This window comes from Cricetulus griseus, chromosome 7 (genome assembly GCF_003668045.3).
Source record: "Cricetulus griseus strain 17A/GY chromosome 7, alternate assembly CriGri-PICRH-1.0, whole genome shotgun sequence".
Lineage (NCBI taxonomy): Eukaryota > Metazoa > Chordata > Mammalia > Rodentia > Cricetidae > Cricetulus > Cricetulus griseus.
The window spans coordinates 65,432,165-65,453,932 of NC_048600.1; the positions used below are offsets into that span (position 1 = coordinate 65,432,165).

At 43.1% G+C, this 21,768-nt stretch overlaps 3 protein-coding genes across 3 annotated transcripts; all 3 read left to right on the top strand.

Annotated features, from left to right (window-relative positions):
- Nucleotides 1-1,157: 1,157 nt before the first annotated feature.
- On the top strand, nucleotides 1,158-2,105 carry LOC113830692 (olfactory receptor 1361-like). The gene is given in 1 exon segment (XM_027426222.1): nucleotides 1,158-2,105. A coding segment is annotated over 1 exon segment (948 nt).
- A 10,360-nt stretch (nucleotides 2,106-12,465) lies between these two features.
- On the top strand, nucleotides 12,466-13,496 carry LOC100761140 (olfactory receptor 1361). The gene has a single exon (XM_027426221.2). The coding sequence runs from the start codon at nucleotides 12,466-12,468 to the stop codon at nucleotides 13,387-13,389; it is 924 nt and encodes a 307-aa protein (XP_027282022.1). The 3' UTR covers nucleotides 13,390-13,496.
- Nucleotides 13,497-20,077: 6,581 nt separating this feature from the next.
- Nucleotides 20,078-21,001, top strand: LOC100760851 (olfactory receptor 1361). Its single transcript, XM_027426220.1, has one exon. It carries the CDS (start codon nucleotides 20,078-20,080, stop codon nucleotides 20,999-21,001), a length of 924 nt encoding a protein of 307 aa, XP_027282021.1.
- Nucleotides 21,002-21,768: the final 767 nt, after the last annotated feature.

Below are 21,768 nucleotides of genomic sequence, written 5' to 3' on the forward strand. Positions count from 1 at the left end.
TCGCCGTCTATCACATGGGTCCTGCTGATTAAACTCAGGTCGCTGGGCTTGATGACAGACATTTTATTCACTGAGTCTTCTCCCTGGCACACTAAGGAGCACACAGCCATGTTCCAGCTTTTTCTAGCACTCCCCACCTTATCTCAGGTCTGGATATTAGTCCTGGACAGAAGACTTCATATCTCAGCACTTGGGCTTAATTTCCCTGGTGTGACTCCCATCAGTGGTTGACTCATGACTTTCTGAGTGTCTGCACACTAGCCAGTTCTCTCAAAATGTTCACTAGAGCACCCTCTGTCCCAGCAGGCACACACAACCATCTTTCCCTCTTGCCTTTCCCCAGGCCTCTGGTCACTGAGGGACCAGCTCCCCTCTCTCCCTATTTATGCACCCCAAGTCTTTACAGAGACGCATCATCACCCACAGTTTTCAGCTGCCTCCCTTGACTGCACTGGTTTCTTAGTCCTGAAGTTTATTTTTAGTCTGTAAATCTCTTTCTGGAAAGAGAAAAACAATCCAGTTGCTTCAGGTGTCTGCCCTTCCCCTTCTGACTGCAGGAAGGAGGACGAATGCCTCTTACACAGCTCAGTGAATCCCAACAGCTGCCAGACAACAACTTAAAGGCAGGTAAGACTCTGAACAAAACTGTTAATCTGGCCTCTTGATTCCACAAAGACTCCAGTTTCTGAAAAAAAAAATGAGAAAAGGCGCAGATAAAATTCTCAGGATTCTAGTGGGCATCAGTTGTAGTATCTACTTCCGGGTTAATTTTTAAATACATGACAGTGATTTAAAGCATAGCATAAAGAAACAACTACAACACAACATGTCCACTGATTTAATGCAGTCACTTTCATTAGTTCTGTGAATTTGGATAAATCATTCCATTGTCTCAAGCTTCCGTTCTTTCACTCATAAAGTGCAATATAATGCCACAGTTATTTAGGCTAAGGAAAGGTTTGCACAGGAGTGAACAAGAACACAGATATTGTAATAAAACCTTATTAAAACTAACTAGGCTTTTCCGTAAAATTACTCAGACCACTCAGTTTTAGTAAATTCTCAACCAACAATTAAACTCTTCCAGATTCATGATGTTTTTCCTTAAGTGTTGACATCCAATCTTATCTCGAGATTGACCTTTCTCCCCCATAGATATGGACAGAAAGAACCAGACAACAGCCACAGAATTCCTCCTCCTAGGACTTGCTGGGCAATCAAAGTAAGAAGAGGTTGTTTTGGGGTTGTTCTTGGGGATGTACATGGTCACCATTTCTGGGAACCTTCTCATCATCCTGGCCATCGGCTGTGACCCTCATCTCCACACACCCATGTACTTCTTCTTGGCCAACCTCTCTAGTGTCGACATCTGCTTTTCTTCAGTCACCATCCCCAAAGCGCTGGTGAATCATGTGTTGGGAAGCAAGTCCATCTCTTACATGGAGTGTATGACCCAGATCTATTTCTTTATCATATTCATCAACATGGATGGCTTCCTCCTGAGTGTGATGGCCTATGACCGCTATGTGGCCATTTGTCACCCACTCCACTACACCCTGATGATGAGGCCCAGACTCTGTGTCCTCCTGGTGGTCCTATCGTGGGTCATCACGAACCTTCATGCTCTCTTGCACACTCTCCTCATGGTTCGACTCACCTTCTGCTCCCACAATGCAGTGCGCCACTTCTTCTGTGACCCCTACCCTATCCTGAAGCTCTCTTGTTCTGACACCTTCATCAATGACATCACAGCCTTCACTGTGGGTGGGCTCACTTCCATCACACCGTTCACATGTATCACTGTTTCATATGCTTACATCCTCTCCAATGTACTGAAGTCCCCATCTATTCAGCGGATAAGAAAAGCCCTGTCCACTTGTGGGTCTCACTTCACTGTGGTTTGCCTCTTCTATGGGGCGATCCTAGGGGTCTATATGCACCCTTCATCTCCATATTCCATACAAGACACAGTGGCCACGGCCTTTTTCACTGTGGTGACACCCATGGTCAATCCCTTCATCTACAGCCTGAGGAATCATGATGTCAAGGGAGCCCTAAGGAAACTCATATTTAGGAGACTCATTTCATCAAAATTCTACAGCTAGACGAGTTTAGAACAGAGAAGACTAATAATGGAGCAACTGAGGCTGTGGTAAGCATAATCTTCATTATTGTATTTCATACTAGTGTCATATGTTCATGTTGCTGTCTTTAAATACCACACTGATCAATGCTCATAACTATAAAACTATGAATTTATTGTTTACATATAGAACAAACCCTGTGACATTTATTTTAGAAATTAACACCAGAGAGAGGTTTAGGTGAGTCTGTTTGCTGACCTCATGTGACACCTCGACGTGCTTTTCATGATTGTGTCTGGCAGTATTAAAAGACACAAGAACTTTGGACTCATACTATATGAAGGTCACATGCAATAATGAAGTTTTTTATGTGATCTTTGCAGCGTAATGTTGAATGAAATGCACGATAATACTTAGGGAATATATTACAGATTTTCTCTGCATCAAATGTTTGTTTTGAGATAGGGTCTCACTATGTAACCCTGGCTGCCTTGGAACTCACTAGGTAGATGAGGCTGGCCTTGAACTCACATAAATCCACCTGCCTCTGCCTTCTGAGTACTGGGACTTAAGTGTGTGTGTGCCACCATACCTGGTTTATCTCTGTACCATCTTTCTTAAGGCTTGCACGCCAGTGTGATATAATACTCCTGTCTACAGCTCAAGGAAATTGAAGTATCCAAGACTTTATTGAAATAGAAAAATAAACGACCAAATGCTGGGAAGCATGAAGGAGATAGAAAGACAAAAGTGTCCTAATTTGTTCCTGGCACCAGCCTGGGGTGGAAAAATTATGTGGTAGTTGTTTCTGCAGGAGCCTCAACTGTTGAATGGTCTACTATCAGGGATCGGCTCTGTCTCCATTTCAGATCCTTTGATGAGCTGAATAATAAGCCAGACATGAAGGTAGAGGACAGAGAATATGTCCTAGGAACACACCCTGAGCCCATGAATAGCTTCTAAGGCAGGCACTCACTTGGATGACCATGAAGGAGAATATGCTTGGTTCCTACTTTTAATTACCTCAATGGTTACTCAAGAAATGAATACTTTTTTTAAAAAAATGCTTGCGTGCAGTGTGTCCAGCACAGAGTGTGATTTTAATGTGCAACCACTGTGATCGCAGTCTCCAGATCTCATCTAGATGTAACTCATCAGCTTGTTAGACATCAGCACCAAGGTCTGACAAAAGGCACTGATATTTAGATTCTTCCAGAATCTCTTAGCAACAGCTTTCACCATGAGGAGCCTTCTCACCTGCTGCCAGGACTTCTGGGGTGCATCCCTCCCTCTCCTTGCCAGACAGTTTCATAAAGAAGTAATTCACCATTTGGAGACAGCTCTTTAGCAGCCACACAGAGCTCCCAGGAAATCAGTTCAACACCAGCTTTCCTCACATTTCCCCTCACATTTCCCTCTGCAATTCATACAACACAAACCATGAGAAAAGCCGGGTGTGGTGGACCATGCATGTGATCCCAACACATAGGACACTGAGGCAGGAAGATGCAAGTTCATTGCCAACCTGAGCTCTGAAGCTTTGGTTTTTACCTCTAGGGCTCGGAAGGGAAGAAGCTGAAAATAACAAAATACCAGCAAAATATCTATCAGGAACCATAAAGATTGGTACTAAACTTTCATGGAAATGGACATTCATAATCTATTCTGATATAACATATGCTATTCAATGCATATAACATTTTTGTAGCCAAATTAGTGAGTATGCAAAGTTTGGTTGATTTGAATGGAAAAGTTCAGAATTAGACACAGGTGGGTTGGAAATCTCTAAGGGTTGATACCCTGCCTCAAACAGAAAGTAAAGCAGAATTCCAGTCACACTAACCAATTCAGAACTCCATATCCTGCTCAACAATGACAAAACCCAGCATCACTTCATGAGAAATGGTGATAGCTCTTTGGTTGCAGGCACGAACCACCCACCTTTCTCCATTGCTCAGCCCTACTGTGTTTGTAGAGATAACAGTCCACTTGCCCAGTGGGGCTGGCTGGTGTCACAGAGGTCATGGGAATGCTGCTCCACCAAAATTTGGGGCTCGATGCTTTGGTAGATCTTGTGGATCCCTGAGGGAAGGCTGTAGGTAACTAACTACTTTGTCCCCTACATAGGCTACAGAGACTCCCCTCCCTGATGGAATTCATTAGGAGATTTAAAGAGATAGCAAAATTTCCCTATATTTCTTTCAATTTGTAACCAGAACTTTATCAGCCCACTAGAAGAAAGATTTGTTGGTGCGCTAACTGCAGAGAAACTGAAACAGCTCCTTCAAGGACTACACGTGATTTTTTTTTTTTTTTTTTAGTTTTTTGAGACAGGGTTTCTCTGTGTAGCTTTGGAGCCTATCCTGGCACTCGCTCTGGAGACCAGGCTGGCCTCGAACTCACAGAGATCCACCTGCCTCTGCCTCCCAAGTGCTGGGATTAAAGGCGTGCGCCACCAACGCCCGGCAAGGACTACACATAATTAAGGCCTCCACATACACATACACAAACATATAACCACATACACATAGACAAAAATGTTACACACCAATGAGGCCTGATGGTCACCAATCAATAAACTAGCTTGGTAAATTGACAAGTGGACAGGTCCACTCTTAAAACAAGCAGAAATATCAATGACACCCACAAGTCAGGATGGTTAGTCTAATACCACTAACACAATATAGTACTCAGACAAGGATTTGTTTTTGAGACAGGGTCTCACTATGTAGATCAGGCTAGTCTGGAACTAACAAGAGGTCTTCTTGCCTCTGACTCCCAAGTGCTGGGATTTAAAGCTGTGTGATACAATGGCTAGAAGAAATAAACCTTTAATAAAAAGTATATCCTAATAAATCTTAAGTTAGCCTTATTACGGTGACTTGTTATGATTTCATGACAGCCACTAAGAAAGTAACTTAAAGATAAACAGAGTAAGTGAGAAGAAACGAGTCAAACAGGCATGTTACAAATATCTAACTTCTAAAAATATGATATTGATGAAAGATATGAGGGGGAAGACCTGTAAAAGAAATACCTAACGGCATGAGTAAATGGTTTTTGGTAATTAACCACACTCAGTGTAAGAGTATTAAACCTCTCATATTAAAAGGTAGAGGTTAGTCTAGTGGGTAAAAATATGATTCACTTGAATATGTATGTGATACATGAGGGGCTCTTAAAAATGGAGAAGGTCTGGAATAACTCTAATGGGTTTATTATTGCCTTGAAAACAACTTTGAAAACCAGAAAAAGTATCTGGTGGAACTCTATCAGTGATCAGAAGTGAAAGATGGAAACATATATGTCATACAAACAGCAACTTTATAAAAAATGACATGGCTATGCCAGCATAAGACAAAAATATACTTTGGGAATATTTCCTAGCATAAAAGGGAAGTGTTCGTTCTTAAGAAACACAGTGCAATCTGAAAATGTATATATACCCAAAATTAAAGCTCAACATGCATATGAAATAAAAATGGGCAGAAATGTACACATAAATTAAAGGGCCAGCAACAGTGAAAAAGAACTGGGCACTTTATCTAAGCAATTAGATATCACTTGGCATTAAACTATATTGTACTTTCAAGTGGACACTGATCGCATGACATCACCAGAATGGGGGTGAGGTAGATGGCTCAGTGGGGGAAGAGTACTTGCTCTGCACACTTGAGAACCTGAATTGGAATCTTCACATCCCAGACCCCACATAAGAAAACAAATACGGCTATAAATGCCTATAACCCCAGCATTGTAAGATGGTGGCAGGTGGATCCCAAGAGCTTGATAGCCAGCAAACCCCACCAAAATGGCAAGCTTTTGGTTTAACGAAAGACCTTGTCTCGAGGCAGTAAACTAGAGATTTATAAAGGAAGGCACCAGACATCCTGCTCTGGCTTCCACATGTGCATATACCTGAATACACATATGTATATGCAACACCCACATACACAGCTCACAGATTATGAGTTTTGACCAAAACAAAAGTCAATCAAGAAGAAATACCAATAACATATCTAGATTGTAATTCCACATATTAGAAATCAAGCAACACACTTCTAAATTATGCAAGGGACAAATAGTAGTTTACAATAGCATTGCCAGGGATCCCAAATGAACCCAAGAGTGCTGCCAGTGGTCTGAGAAGGACAGTTTCTCCTCACATACCACAAGTAGATGGAGCCTTATTATTCTCAGTCCCCAACCTATGAAATGACATCCCCACTGCTTCTGAAAATGCTGACAGGACTATACTCCCAATAAAAATCTATGTGTCCAATGACTACAACAAAGGCAAGAGCAGGGTCAGGCACAGTAGAGAAGGGGCCATCTGAATTATTAGGTTGTATGTGAGTATCCCCACCAGCCCTGAAAATGTCCTTAAGACATAATCTTCCCATCCTAACCTGTGCAGGAACAAGAAAAGAAACCTGAATCTCCCTGTGCTCAGAGATGAAATCTATACTTACTCTTCTGTTGCTGTAATAAAACACCAACGACAAAAGCCACATAGAGAAGAAACAGTTTATTTTATCTTACAGTTCCATAGGCAAAGAAGGCATAGCATGGTGGCAGGAAGAGAAGGTTGGCTGATCTAATTTTCATCCACACAGGAAGCAGCAAAATGAGAACAGGAAGTGGGGTGAGGCTATAAACCTTCAAAGTCCGCCCTCTGTGATGTACTTTCTTCAGCAAGGCAGTACCTCCTAAAGGTTTCCACACAGCACCACCAACTAGGGACCATGTGTCCAAATACAACAGCTTATGGGGGTCATTTCTCATTCAAACCATAGCATGATCATTGCCACCTCCTTCTGTGCACTTCTTTCTTGCCTCTAACTTGCAAACAGGGTGAGCCAGACATACAAAGGGAATGTCACAGGATTTCTCAAAGGATTCTGTGACCTTACACAAATATCTAGACACCCAGTGAAGAAATCTGGGGATGCAAAAGACATTTTTTTAAACCAGCTTAGTTCTCGTTATGCTCAGGTTTCTCCTTCTTGGAACATAGAAGGTTGCCATGGACATGACTGTGATTAATCCTGCTTCTTGCATCTGATGTTGAAGCTTCTCTCACTGGCTTCACATATAGATGGCAACTCCATGAGCTCATCACCATAGGCACCCTAATAGATCCTCACCAACCCCCCCCTGGAAGTTACAGAGGATATAACTGGAGAGTGCACGAAAAAATTCATTTGGAAGGAGAGAAAGGGATGATAAGATTGGTGCTAATATCTGCAAAGGGTAAATTTAGGAATAGGCAACAAGGATATGAGCCATGAAGGTGTGTCAACAAACTTCCATCCTGCCAACTACTTTGTCCGCAATTGATGACAGAGAAGACACTGTTGGGAGCCAAATCTCAGGGCTTGGCATGAGATCCTAGGCCATGCTTGGCAGGCCACATAGTTAACCTTTACATATCAGCTCCTTAGAACCGCAGCTCAAGAAAAGAAACAACCTGACCCAGTCCTCCACCCACAGGCTCAGTCACCTAGGCAACCCTTCCTGGACCTCTTACTCATAAACTCTTTACCCTGCCAAACATCCTCTTTGTGGCTTCCTAATATCCTGCCTACACTAACAACTGGATCACAAACAACCCATCCTACCCCTACCCATATCCTGCTCTGCCGACTATATAAGCTAGCCTGAGAAAAAAGTAAAGTTTGCCACTTGATCAGAATCCTGTCTTGTGGTCATTCTTTCTGTGTCTCTTGTCTCCATTCCCTATCCCTGACTCTCTTGCCCCAGGTTGATGTCCTGCAGGTCGGGACAAGATGCTGTACAGCTATCTTTGAAAAAGATTCTGAAGAAGAAATGTGATTTTAAAAATTGTTCTATCACTCACTGAGTGGCCTGATGTTATCTCCCTGATACTTTAGAAATAGGATTGCCTTGTATTAACTAGGGGATGCCTGAGTATACATCATTGGTTACACAGGAGGACACCTCATCATCTTGGCCTTCACCAGACTCATAGCTCAGACGCATGATGCTCAGGAATGGAGCCCTAGAGGTAATAATCTCTGTATTGTTTTGTGTTCAATGATGACTGATATCTCTGGGGGATGCATTTGTCTTCCTGGTGCTTAGGGGGCATATGTGAGAAGGTTTGTGAATTGTGAACATTTGGTGGAACTTGTAAATAAGCCATATCAGAGTGGAGGAATGTAAGTCCCACATGGTCTGGAAGGGGTTCCAGTGCAGTAAAGATGCTGCCCTGGTTACTGTGGACCAGACTGCAAGCTCGGGTGCAGCTACACCAGTGAGAAGATTTGTGATTGGGTTCAGGGATGTCTGTGCTCTCAAGGATGGCAAGGGATCCCAGGTGAAAGAGAAGACAGACAGAGGAAGAGCCCTCAGATAGGGACCTGATGTCATATTAAAGAAAATGGTCCATTTAAAATGGTTTAACTCCATTTTAAAGACTAGGACATGCTAATGAAGAAATGACCTTAGCAGTGCTGCATGGGACACAGCTCCAAACAGATGAGTTTCATCATACCAACAGTTTCACGATGGCCACATTCACTGGGTGGCTTACTGTTAACCATCAAATTTACAACCCAGAGTCCCCTGAGAAGAGGGTGTCATTGAGGGATTGTGTAGATCGGTTTGGCCTGTGAACATGTTTGTGGGGTGTTATCTGGAGGTGGTAATATCTGCCCGTGAGCAGTAGCAACTATTCCCTAGGCAGATGATCCTAGATTGTACGAGAGTAGAGAAAGGGAGCTGAGCACAAGCATTTGTACACTTACTGCTCTCTTTTTATAGACGATTGTAATTCGCCTTTGTGAGCTCCTCCCTCCAAGACTTCCCATCAATGATGGACTGTTACCTGGATTGTGTGGAGGTTTGAATGAGAATGGCCCCCATAGGCTCTTCTATTGGAATGCTTTGTCTCTAGTTTGTAGAGTTGTTTGGGAAGGATTTGGGGGTGTGACCTTGATGGAAGATATTTGCCACTCAGGCTTTGAGGTTTCACGAGTGCATGCCACATTCAGTCTTCTCTTCTCATCTCTCTCTCTCTCTCTCTCTCTCTCTCTCTCTCTCTCTTTATTTCTCTCTCACTAGTCAGCTAGCCTAATCAAATCAGCAACTGAGAGACCTTGTCTCAAGAGACAGGGTAGAAAGCCGCTGCCACACACATGCACATGCACCCACAGACATACACAGTCACACACAGACACTACCAGGGTTGATATCTGACATTTGTCTTGTTAATTTAACAGCTCTACATATATTGTACATTGTAAATTTTAGCTCCAGTCATTTGTGACTCTGGTTTCTACTGTACACACCTATTATACTGCAGTCATACTGTAAGTGAATAGATGTTTTGCCAATGCACACTAAAAGAAAACTCACAGTGAAAATGAGTGAGGATTTTGAGTGAGTGATAATGGAAATAAATTACCTAGAAATGTGAGGAATGTTTAGAGGGAGAATTTGTCCTTTTAAATGCTTACATTAATAAAAATACAAAACTATGGGATAAGTACGTACGTGGGAACCAAGTTTTTTCCTACTTTTATTTCTTTGGCCCAAGCAGACAGAATGCACACTGGGATTACTGAGCACATACCCCTAATGAGGACCTCTGAGGACTCAACCCTTGGGATGCCCCAGTGTGACAACAAACCTCTCACTCTCACGGAAATCCCTATCTCAGGGGACAGAGACAGTATCTCTTTGTTTTCTCTCCAACATCTAGGCTTCACCAAAGACAGACAGGCATCTCACTCATAATGTCTTTGAGAGAAGAACTCCCTGAGTTCACACCCAACACTGTGGCTTTTCCATCATCCAAGCCCAGGATGCCATGAGAACCTCGGAAAAAAGCAGGTGAGATGGCTGGGGATACGGGTCTGTAAATAGCTCATCCAACAGCACACTGATGCCCAGGGTCACTCGCATAAGGAATGACACTGAGAGGAGCACCTTCCAAACCTTTGTGTATCTAGCCAAGTTCCAGAGGGAAATGTTTCTTATCCTCCAAGTGGATAAGGAGACAATTAGGGTTAGCGATCCCGTGACAACAGGCTCTTAACAGCCTTGATTGGAAAAAGAGACTCCCCTCACAGACATGCAAGTTTGTCCTCCACATTCAATCTCCATGTTTGAGCTGGTTGCTTCTCTATGTTCATTGACTGTGACCTGTGATTCCATAACTAAGGGATCTCAGACTTGAGCTACTTTGGAAACTATTCTGAGCCCCTTATAGGGAACTGGCTAGTCTAGGAACTACTCAGTTTTAATTGTACAGTCCAGGAATCCAAGCTCAGGGATACAGCTATGTCAGATGTCTCAGACACAGTCCTCAGTATGGCTCACAAGAGGCTAATGAATGAAACAGATGTCAACTTGCTTAATCCCGCAAGCTGGGCATCACTGTCAATGGTAGCAGAGTTGTCTCTCTACAAGGAAGCTGCCACGGATGCTGCCTTCTGCTTCAGAGGATGCCTGCCAGTATCGAGTCAGAGTGAGAGCAGTTAGGTGTGTGACGTGTCTGAACACACCGCTTTTCTGAGGAAGTGCAGCTTGCTCAAGTGTCACCATCACTTTCCGGCAGGGAACCTACTTATGCCAGGTCACCTCCTGGCACAAATACTGTAGTGGGAGAGCACAGGAGAATTTCACCTTGTTTCAGATTATCACCTTAGCATCAATTCTAAGTTTGCAGAGCAATTCCCCTTCAGACTGCATTTCCTCTTTGTTTCTGCTCTGGGAACTGTCTGTCCTTTGTCTAGGCACTCTGGCATCTGTCTTGACAGTATGTGTCAAAGCTTCCTCCTTTACCCCTCAGCATATACGGTTGCCACGAGCCATCAAGACCACCGAACCATTATCTAGGTTTCTCTAACCCTGTGGCCTTAGGAGTTACTCTAGGTTCAAAAAAAGTATTTCTTGGGGGCTAGATGGTCAGGAACACTTTCTACTTTTTGGAAAACTGGGGTTGGGTTTCCAGCACCCAAATGGTGTATGACCCACATGGTGACTCACAGCCATCCATAAGTCTAGTTCCAGGATATCCAATGCTAGCTTTCGGGCCAGAGGTATGCACACCAAACACAAACATAACTGTAAGCAAAACACTTATACACAAAATAGAGTAAATACATTTAGTAAATATTTCCTTATCTCAGCCATTTCCCCTTAATTTCAAGAAGGCAACTCTCCCAGGACTAGCCACCACACCCAGAGCAAGTCCCCCAGATGCTCCTTGTATAGCCAGCCCTCCACCCCAGCAGCCAGGTCTCATCATTTGGAGCACCTTGTCACCTTCCTAGTGCTGTGACACTTTAACACAGTCCCTCCTGCTGTGGGGTTCCCCCAATCATAAAATTATTTTCATTGCTGTATCATAATTGTAATTTTGTTACTGTTATCAACTGTAATATAAATATCCGGTACACAGGATATCTGATACGTGACCTCCAAGGGGTCATGACCCACGGGATGAGAACCACTGACATAGAGCCTCTGCCTCTTTGCCTTTGTCACAAGGTCTTTGGCCAGCTAGGCATGCAGTACTCTGCTTTCCTGGGCAAACTCCTCCAGGAGCACTGTAGCCTAGATGTCTCAACATCCCCCAACTCCCCCCAGCTCCCCTGTCTACCACCTTCATCCACTGCACAGAAAGGGCTTATCAGGCCAGGCTAGCCTTTGGGGCAGACTGCATTAGACTGCTCTTTATCTTTCAGTAATTGCTTTTCATCTCAGAAAAACACTCCAGTGTGCTCGCAGGAGGCTTTCCTTCTCAGACTGCAGTGAGGAGGTGGTAATGCTCACACGGAGGCCCTTACATGAGCCCAGTGACAGATATGACACCAAGAAAACCACCAGTCAGGTTCTCGGTGGCCACACACTTTCCAATTCTCCAAAAGCAGGAAAGAGACAAAAGCTTCAGGATTATAGTATAGAGACCCGACACAGCACTTTCTCCTTGGTTAAAATTTCCATAGATGAAAGCTATTAACATGCAGACTAAAGAAAAAGATACTAAGTTTGTCTTGAACTTTTTATTCCATTGGCTCCACAAATGTGGTTCAATGACCTAAAGGCCCCATCTTGAATTTTATCATCTATATATTAAATTCATCCCCTCAATTATTGGACAAAGGTAAATATTATATGGGAATGTCCTGCATGTGGAACTTAGGAAGCAGGAATGTAGCTCAGAAGGTATGGGCACTAGACTGACATGCTGCTGAATTTAGCAGGGATTTTACTGTAAGATTCTACAATACTGGAAGTGCGTTTGTATTTATTCATCACCAACTAGCCAACCATTGCAAAATAGAAACTGTTTTTGCTTAAATGTTGGCAAATGATCTTACTGTTGGATCATACTTTTTTCCCCACAGACATGGGTGGAGATAATGAGACCATGGTTGCAGAATTCCTCCTCCTGGGACTCTCTGGAAAGTCAGATCAAGAGGAGATTGTCTTTGGGTTGTTCTTGGGGATGTACATGGTCACCATCTCTGGGAACCTTCTCATCATCCTGGCCATCTGCTGTGACCCTCATCTCCACACACCCATGTACTTCTTCTTAGCCAATCTCTCCAGTGTCGACATCTGCTTTTCTTCAGTCACCATCCCCAAAGCGCTGGTGAATCATGTGTTGGGAAGCAAGTCCATCTCTTACACGGAGTGTATGACCCAGATCTATTTCTTTATCACATTCATCAACATGGATGGCTTCCTCCTGAGTGTGATGGCCTATGACCGCTATGTAGCCATTTGTCACCCACTCCACTACACCCTGATGATGAGGCCCAGACTCTGTGTCCTTCTGGTGGTCCTATCGTGGGTCATCACGAACCTTCATGCTCTCTTGCACACTCTCCTCATGGTTCGACTCACCTTCTGCTCCCACAATGCAGTGCGGCACTTCTTCTGTGACCCCTACCCTATCCTGAAGCTCTCTTGTTCTGACACCTTCATCAATGACCTGATGGTTTTCACCGTGGGTGGAATGATATTCCTGACACCATTTTCATGCATTGTTGTTTCCTATGTTTACATTTTCTCTAACGTCCTGAAGATGCCCTCTACCCGTGGGATAAAGAAAGCCCTGTCCACATGTGGGTCTCACCTCACTGTAGTCTCTCTCTTCTATGGGGCAATCCTGGGGGTCTATATGCGTCCTTCGTCCTCCTACTCACTACAGGACACGGTAGCCACTGTCATCTTCACAGTGGTGACACCACTGGTCAATCCCTTCATCTACAGCCTGAGAAACCGTGACATGAAAGGAGCCCTAAGAAAGATAATTCTCAGATGTTAGAATATGAAAATTTTAGAGCTGAAAGGACTCCAGGACACCATGCATCTGTTCATCTTTTCAGAGAAAGCAATGCGTAGAGTGGTATAGAATTAATGCATGACTTTTCCCGTGACTAATAAATGATCATGTTGTGTTTGTAAATCTCATTCTGGCAGATGCTCATTTTCATAAAAGCAGCAATTTGTCTCTGAAAAGGTCTTATTCTGAGGGGCTCATTTCAAAGACAAGAAACCCTGGGACAACTGGGTGTACTGTGGCTTGAGGTGCCCCTCCCAATCTGTCAGAGGCCTGTTCCCACAATACCCTGGGGGCTTTTACAGGACTTTAGAGCTGACCCCCTTCTCTGATCTCTCTCTGGACTCTAATGAGGAACATCTAGTTCACCTGTTGGTGGGGAAATGGCCAGTTTTTCTCTGTTCCCAGGCTTAAGCATCTCTTCTACATTTCACAGCTCAGAATGCACCCTTTGCAGACCCTCTGGTCCCCTCATGCCCTGTTGGCCTTTCCCTCCTCAGTATGGGCACCAGCCTGGGATGATGCCACTCATGGATGGATACTGGAAGCTGTAGACAGTAAAGTGCCACTATCTTTATAGGCAGAGGATATGGTGGCATAATAAAGATTTTAAAGAAACAATGTAAAACTAAATCAAATGCAGGAATAATTCAGCAAGTTATGAGTATTTACAATTAACTAATAGTACTGGATAACCTTCATATGCATGGACACTGTCCAGTTACAATGATCAAGGAAATTATAGGATAAAGACACATTGTGTGGAACACACGAGAATTGTACAAGGGAATGCTTGTTCCTAATAAATATCTGATTCTAACATTGCAGAGATGAGGTTTTCTGTCCATCTCTAACTGAAAAACAGTAAATGACAATAAAAATACAGGACAGTTTTATCTGGCACTCTAAGGGTTAGCACTAGAATTCATAGAAACAGATACGCATCTCTATTTACATATAAATCCTCAGTATAAACTCATGTAATCAAACCAAGATTATTCCAAACAGCCCAAGACTAGAGCATGAAGTACAGAATCACACACCAGTGCACAGTTAATGACAGGAACTTGTAGGTATTGGTCACTGCAAATGGCAACCATGAAGCAAAGAGCTGGTGATAATTAGCTGTTTCAGAGCAGCTCCAGAGCCTCACAGCAGGGTACTACTCTTATGAAGTAAGGCTGTAGCTCTTTGGAGAAAAAGGGCTTGGCACGCATGAAGCACTCTCCCCATCCCTAACATGGAGAGCAGTCCACTTCCTGAAACAGCTGGTGGTAGATTGGGCCCAGGAGTTTTGTCTTCAAAATGTGGTGGGTGGATGTTTTGATTGATCTGGAGGACTCCTGAGGGAATGGCAGGGATGCTAGCCTCACTGGAATCAAGATGAGCCATCTCTTATCAGAACATGAGAGGATTATCAGCTTTCTCTCTTGTTCCAGAGTTTGCAGATGGACACTTAAGGAAGTCAAAGGGAGGTTCCTCCACCTGTGAAAGGGCTTTTTTTTTTTTTTCAATCAATCAATGGATCAACCAGTCAACCAATCTATCGATCAATAGATCAATCAACCAATCAATCCCCAAACCTTGCAGCAAACATTATGTTTAAGAAGAAATACTTAACTTTCTCTCCTCTAACCCTGGGGACAAGGTTAGAGGAATGTTCTGATAACTCTAAATCAGCATTGAACTGATGTCCTATCTAATGGTGTAAGAACAAGACAATGCAGTATCATGTATGAAGCCAGTCATGCTGGTGTCAGATCCAAAGGAGACTCCAATTTCCCAAACTCTAAATGGCTGTTCATGTGTCTAGATAAGAGCTCAAGCTGGACTATAGTATTTCTGGCAGTTAGATAAAACTCAGCTTTCCTCAGGAATTAGTGAAGTTGGTTCTGTTGAAAGGAGACTGGCTGTGGTGCCTATCAGCATATCAGAGCAAATCTCACTTCAGCATCACAAGTTCCTGTTATACATGTCTATGCTGGTGTCCTAGCCCTTCTATCCTTCTCCTCTACCCTAAACTCCCTCCAGTTCAGGGGACCCTCCCCACAGCTGCTCATCCTTCTTATAACTCAGCTCTCCACATAGCCTCACTGTCTTCTGCTCTGGCTTTTCTCACTATGCTTCTCTATTCTGTTTTCAGTTATTCTCTTCTCTCACAGACAGCCCTGGACACGTGCAGTCTATCTCTTTCTCTGACTGCTCTGACCTCTTCCAGATCACCTGTCTGTTCCGTCTCAGATCAACAATAGAAGCCTTCCTTCCCTTTAACCACACCATGGAGTGGTAATGTTTACGGTTTCTTTACTGTACCCCTCTGTATAGAGTGAGATCTTTAATCCCAGTTCTTGGAAGCCTGAGACAAAAGAATGGGATTTAGAAGCCATCATGGTCTTTACAGTGAGACCCTGTCACAAAAGAAAGAAAAACAATAAAAAAATGTATGCAATGTTCTTATGTCAATATCTATAAGACATTATTAAAGAATTACATTTCTCTGACTGTGTCTGTGTCTGTGTGTCTGTGTGTCTGTGTGTCTGTCTGTCTGTCTGTCTGTCTGTCTCTCTCTCTCTCTCTCTCTCAGCTGTGTGTGTGTGTGTGTGTGTGTGTGTGTGTGTGTGTGTGTGTGTTTGTTATGGTGTGCCTATGAAGGTCACAGGACAATTGTCAGGAGTGAGTTCTCTCCTCTAACCTTGTATGTTCTAGGCATCAAACTCACATTTGGTGACAAGTATCTTACATACTGAGCAGTCATGCTGGCCCTACAAGTCATTTTGGATTTTTTTTTCTAGAAGCTGGAAGAAGAAAAATAAGAGTCAATGTTTAGAGAGATCCATGGTATTGAAAGTTCAGTAGGAAATATATTACTTTTCAAGACACTGAATGGATTTATTGCTGCCACATCAAATACCTTAAAATATATTTTCATTAATTGATTAGCTTAGTCTAACAGTTATAACAAAGTCATTTGGAGAAAGAGCAGTTAAAATAGATGACAAGTAAAGATTACTGTTGGGCACCTTATTGACTGTAATGAAACCTTTTTGTAAAAACCTTTCATCAAGTTGAGGACCACTTTGATTTGGGATTTATTGGGAATTTTTACACTAATTAATATTTTTAGAATTTTGTCAAGTACTTTTTGTGCATCATTCACATGATTGTTATAGAAGCCCTTGTAATTGGGTTTGGTAATTGATCAATACTTAATAAAGGACTCCCATTTTGTTTTTAGGCCACACAATGATGACGACATTAATTGGTTTGTAGTCTGATTTCTAGTAATGTATTTGCTAGATTTTTGCATCAAATTCATGCTGACCTTAACTTCTACTGTTATTTGACAAAATTTCATATTGCATTGCTATGTGATATACAATAGTTATATATTGTGATGTTATATAATGTATATTTGTAAGCACCATCTTATCAGACATGATAAAATACAAATACTTAACCAAGGATAGAACCCTACCAGTGAACACTTGCACAAGAACTGACTTTCTGAAGATCCTAATTTTTGGTGCCCAGAAAGAATACAGCCTGTGAACACTTCATCTCTGCCTCTAATTAGAACCTCTGAGAAATCCACCGTAGGGGAACACAAACTTGGCAGCCATCTTCATGATAGCACCACCTCTAGGGATGGAACATCAATTTATTCACTCCCAACCATCCACGCTTGACCGAGAGAGTCACACCCCTAATTCCAAATGCTGTCTGTGAGGGGGAAAAGGCCCTTCCCTTCTCAGTTTCAAGTGTGGGTGTCTCAAAGCCCAGCCTCAAGCATGGCACCAGCAGAGACAGAACTAGCCTGAAGACATCTGACAGCAGTCAAGAGCACCCAGGTAAGGCGGCTGAAGGTGCAGCAGAGGGCACCTCCACAACAGGCAGACTCCCATGGACTTGAGCACACTGAATGACAGAGAAGGAACTTCATTCGGTACCTCTGCATCTGACCAAGTTTAAAGGAGGAAAGTATCTCACTCCTACACGTCCAAGCCCTGTTCCTACATGAGGTGCCGTGCACTAGGAACTCAGTAAAAGTTGCAACGTGAGTAGAGGAAGCAGAAACATAATGGAGTTTAGAGGGATAGGAGTGGTATTTGCAGGCTGTTAAAAAGTCTGTTCAGAAGCAGAGGGAGGGAGGGAGAGAGAGAGAGAGAGAGAGAGAGAGAGAGAGAGAGAGAGAGAGAGAGAGAGAGAGTCACAGAGGGAGAGACAGAGAATGACATTATTATGACATTATTTTATCCTGGTCCTCATATTTGTTCTGTATCCTTCCTCCGAATATGTGTTTGTATAAAGAAGGTGTCTCAGACTGTGGCTGCTTGGATGCTACTGAAACCAGACAGTGGAGTGTTGACTCCAGCGTGAGTCCAGAAAAGAAGCAGCCTTTAAGGTTCAGGGTCTCAAACACCCAGGGATGCAGTCATATCTGCACATCTGGCATCTCAGACACACCCGGGCACTCCCACGACTCACACAAATTAATGCAGTAAAACAGACACACACACACACACACACACACACACACACATCCTGAAGTTTCTTTTTTACAATTGTGGCAGCAGAATTCTGTCAGCAGAATTGCTTAAAGGGAAGTGGAATTGAAATCCAAAAGCTGGAGTTGAAGAGTCAACCAAAGAAAGGGGCATCTGTGCATGCCCTACCATGATGCACTGGGGTCCTGTGGAAGCTGTACACCTAGGACTTAAACCATGTTATGTTACTATTATACCCAGCAACTGACCATTTCATTGTCAGCCATCTCTTAATGCACAACAGAAGAAAATATGGGATAACTGAAGCTTAATACTCTCAGGATTCAGCCTTAGCTGTGGTCTTGCCCCCTGGAGCAAGTTGCCTTTACATCCCATGGCACCTCTTTTTCTATTTCCTTGATGGGAAGCTATCTGCCTTCTAGAACATTAACATCTACAGTCAAAGGACTCGTTTGTTGGACCTCATGAACCACCCATCATTCTGTCTTTCATCTCTCTGCTTCTACGGTCCACTGACTCTATGGTCCATTGGAAGCATAGTCTAACTTTGTAAATTTCATTCTCTCTCTCTCTCTCTCTCTCTCTCTCTCTCTCTCTCTCTCTCTCTGTGTGTGTGTGTGTGTGTGTGTGTGTGTGTGTGTTTGTGAGTCTAGGTGCTCATTACCACAGCACTCATATAGAGATCTGCTTCTCATCTCACAATAAAAGCAATAGGATAGAAGACACGCACTATGTGGTATAGAGTTTTGTGTAGGTTCTGGGATTTGAACTCAGATCTGCACACTTACATGGTATGTACTTTACGAATTGAGCAATCTTCCCAGCCCTAGTTCTAGCTTTTTGTTGTTGTTGTTACATTCATCTGTATCCATTGCAACGTTCTGAAAGCTAACAGATCTCACATCTCAGCACTTTGCTTAATTTCATTCTCACTGTAGCAGTCACATCGTTGTCTCTACTGTATTTACATCCTATAAACAATATTATCAGTTTCCCATATCATATACTGTCCCAGCAGCCTGGCTATTTCACATGCCATTTGTCTCCTCTCTTCCCTTTCCCCAGCCAGGCCTTTGATCGTCCCCAGGGTGACTCTCCTCTTTCTCAGCTTTAATTGCCTTGTATCCCTCCATGAGCTTTGCAGTCTGGATGTTTTCCTGACCTCCTAATCATGGTGATTTCTTAGGGATTGTCTTTAGAGATACACATGAATCTACATTTTATCCACCTTCTTTTCTCCAATAAAAAACAATACACTTAGAATCTGTGTCCCCCGTCCGGGAACACTGGGAAGGGAACACTGTGCACAAGCCTCTGGCCAGCAGCTCAGGTAAGCAGACAAACAGCTGTGAGCTGTGGTGAAAACATCTTAGTAGCAGAGAGAAAGTGAAGGCCCAATTGCCACGCAGGTTCCTCAAAACCAATTGGCCTTCCCAACTGAGAGAAAAATAGAAAAACCACAGCACAACCTCTGGATTTATAATAGATGACACTTAGTGACTTTTCATTTGATAAAAATTTAATAAATGGTAGCTAATATAACATAAAAGTTGCTGGGGACTTGGTACCTGTTTATAGTCCCAGCCAGTTGGATGTTGAGGCTGGAGGATCATTTAAACCCAGAAATTCCTGGTCAGTCAAAAGAACATGTAACTAAAGGTGTGTTTGTATTTACATGGCATCTATGTGTATGCTTGTGTGTGTTGTGCATGGTGTATGCATTCATGTATCTATGTGTGGTTGTGTTTGTATGTGTGAGCATGCACGCCCATGTGTATGTATGTGTAACACAAAGAACAAGAGCATTGGCTTGTTTTGAACTCTCACTGTCAATGATCAGCAATTTTTTATAAAGCATCTAGCTGCCCCCTTCTCAGTTTCTTCATGTATCCAGTGAACTGCAGCATGCCAAATCCTAGATGGAGTTAACCATTGTATAAAAATGTACATATATATGGCACAAAGCAAACAAGTGCAGAATCAGTAAAATTATAGTCAATAGAATTCAATTCTTTCAAAATGGACCGTTCTTTTATTATAAAAATACATTTCAAGGAAATTGACTAGCAGTTAATTGTCAACAAATGGGAAAATTTTTCCAAACTGCCTAAGTTTTCTTCATGAGTTGGTGAATAATTTCACTATACAGGTGCCCCTTCTCCAAAGACATGGATGGTGACAATCAGACGACAGCCACAGAATTTCTCCTCCTGGGATTCTCTGAAAATTCAGACCAAGAAGAGGTTGTCTTTGGAATGTTCTTGGGGATGTACATGGTCACCATCTCTGGGAACCTTCTCATCATCCTGGTCATCAGCTGTGACCCTCATCTCCACACACCCATGTACTTCTTCTTGGCCAACCTCTCCAGTGTTGACATCTGCTTTTCCTCCGTCACTGTCCCCAAGGCACTGGTGAATCACATGCTGGGAAGCAAGTCCATCTCTTACATGGAGTGTATGGCCCAGATGTATTTCCTGTTTATATTTGGCAACATGGATGGCTTCCTCCTGAGTGTGATGGCCTATGACCGCTATGTGGCCATTTGTCACCCACTCCACTACACCCTGATGATGAGGCCCAGACTGTGTGTCTTCCTGGTGGTCCTACCATGGGTCATCACAAACCTTCATGCTCTCTTGCACATTCTTCTCATGGTTCAACTCACCTTCTGTTCCCATAATGCAGTGCGCCACTTCTTCTGTGACCCCTACCTTGTCCTGAAACTCTCTTGTTCGGACACCTTCATCAATGTTGTTACAGCTTTTACTGAGGGTGCAGTGATATTCCTGACACCATTTGTATGCATTGTTGTTTCCTATGGCTACATCTACTCTAAGATCCTGAAGATGCCCTCTGCCCAGGGGATAAGAAAAGCCCTCTCCACTTGTGGTTCTCACCTCACTGTGGTCTGTCTTTTCTATGGGGCAATCCTAGGAGTTTATATGCACCCTTCTTCCTCCTACTCACTAAAGGATGCAGTGGCCTCTGTCATCTTCACAGTGGTGACCCCTATGGCCAACCCCTTCATCTACAGTCTCAGGAATCGTGACATCAAAGGAGCCCTAAGGAAGATAATTCTCAAGTCCTAGAATCTGACACTTCTAGAGCTGAGAGGACTCCTAGACATCATTTTTTTTCCTTTTTATAAACAAAGATCCAGACAGGTGCAGTGCTCAGCATGACCGCACCTGGGATTAGTGATAGATGTTTGGTTTTTTTCTTTATTTTTTATCATTTTTTTTATTTGAATTAGAAACAAGATTGATTTACATGACAATCCCAGTTCCCTTCTCCCTCCCTTCCTACCCTACCACCCCCCCAACTAAAACCCTACCTATCACATATCCTTTCTTCTATTCTTCACCTGACTCAACCTTTCTGCTCCCTCATGACCTCTGCATCCTTCCTCTTCTTCCCTTCTCATTCTCGTAGATCCCTCCCCCCTCTTCCCATGCTCTCAATTTGCTCAGGGGATTGTGACCCTTTCCCCTTCTCCAGGGGACAATGTTTGTCTCTTTTAGGATCATCCTTGTTTACTAGTTTCTCTGGCAGTGTGGATTGTAGGCTGGTAATCCTTTATGTCTAAAATCCACATATGAGTGAGTACATAAGTGATGGATGTTTGTAATCATGCTTTTGATCTGAATGCTGACTAATGTTCTCTGTCACACACTCTTAAAGTTATCTCTGCAAAGGGATGATTCTAAGACACTCATTTCACAGAGAAGAAAAAAAATGAGAACATTTGGAATCATCCTGACTTGGGATATGTTTAACAACCCCTGAGATCCTGGCTGCCACAGTAATCAGGAGATTTTAGGAGATGAGTCACCTGCCCCTATGGCCTCAAATAGAG

Coding starts and splice junctions, on each gene's coding strand:
- LOC100761140 (XM_027426221.2), top strand. CDS start 12,466: ATGGGTGGAGATAATGAGACCATGGTTGCAGAATTCCTCCTCCTGGGA.
- LOC100760851 (XM_027426220.1), top strand. CDS start 20,078: ATGGATGGTGACAATCAGACGACAGCCACAGAATTTCTCCTCCTGGGA.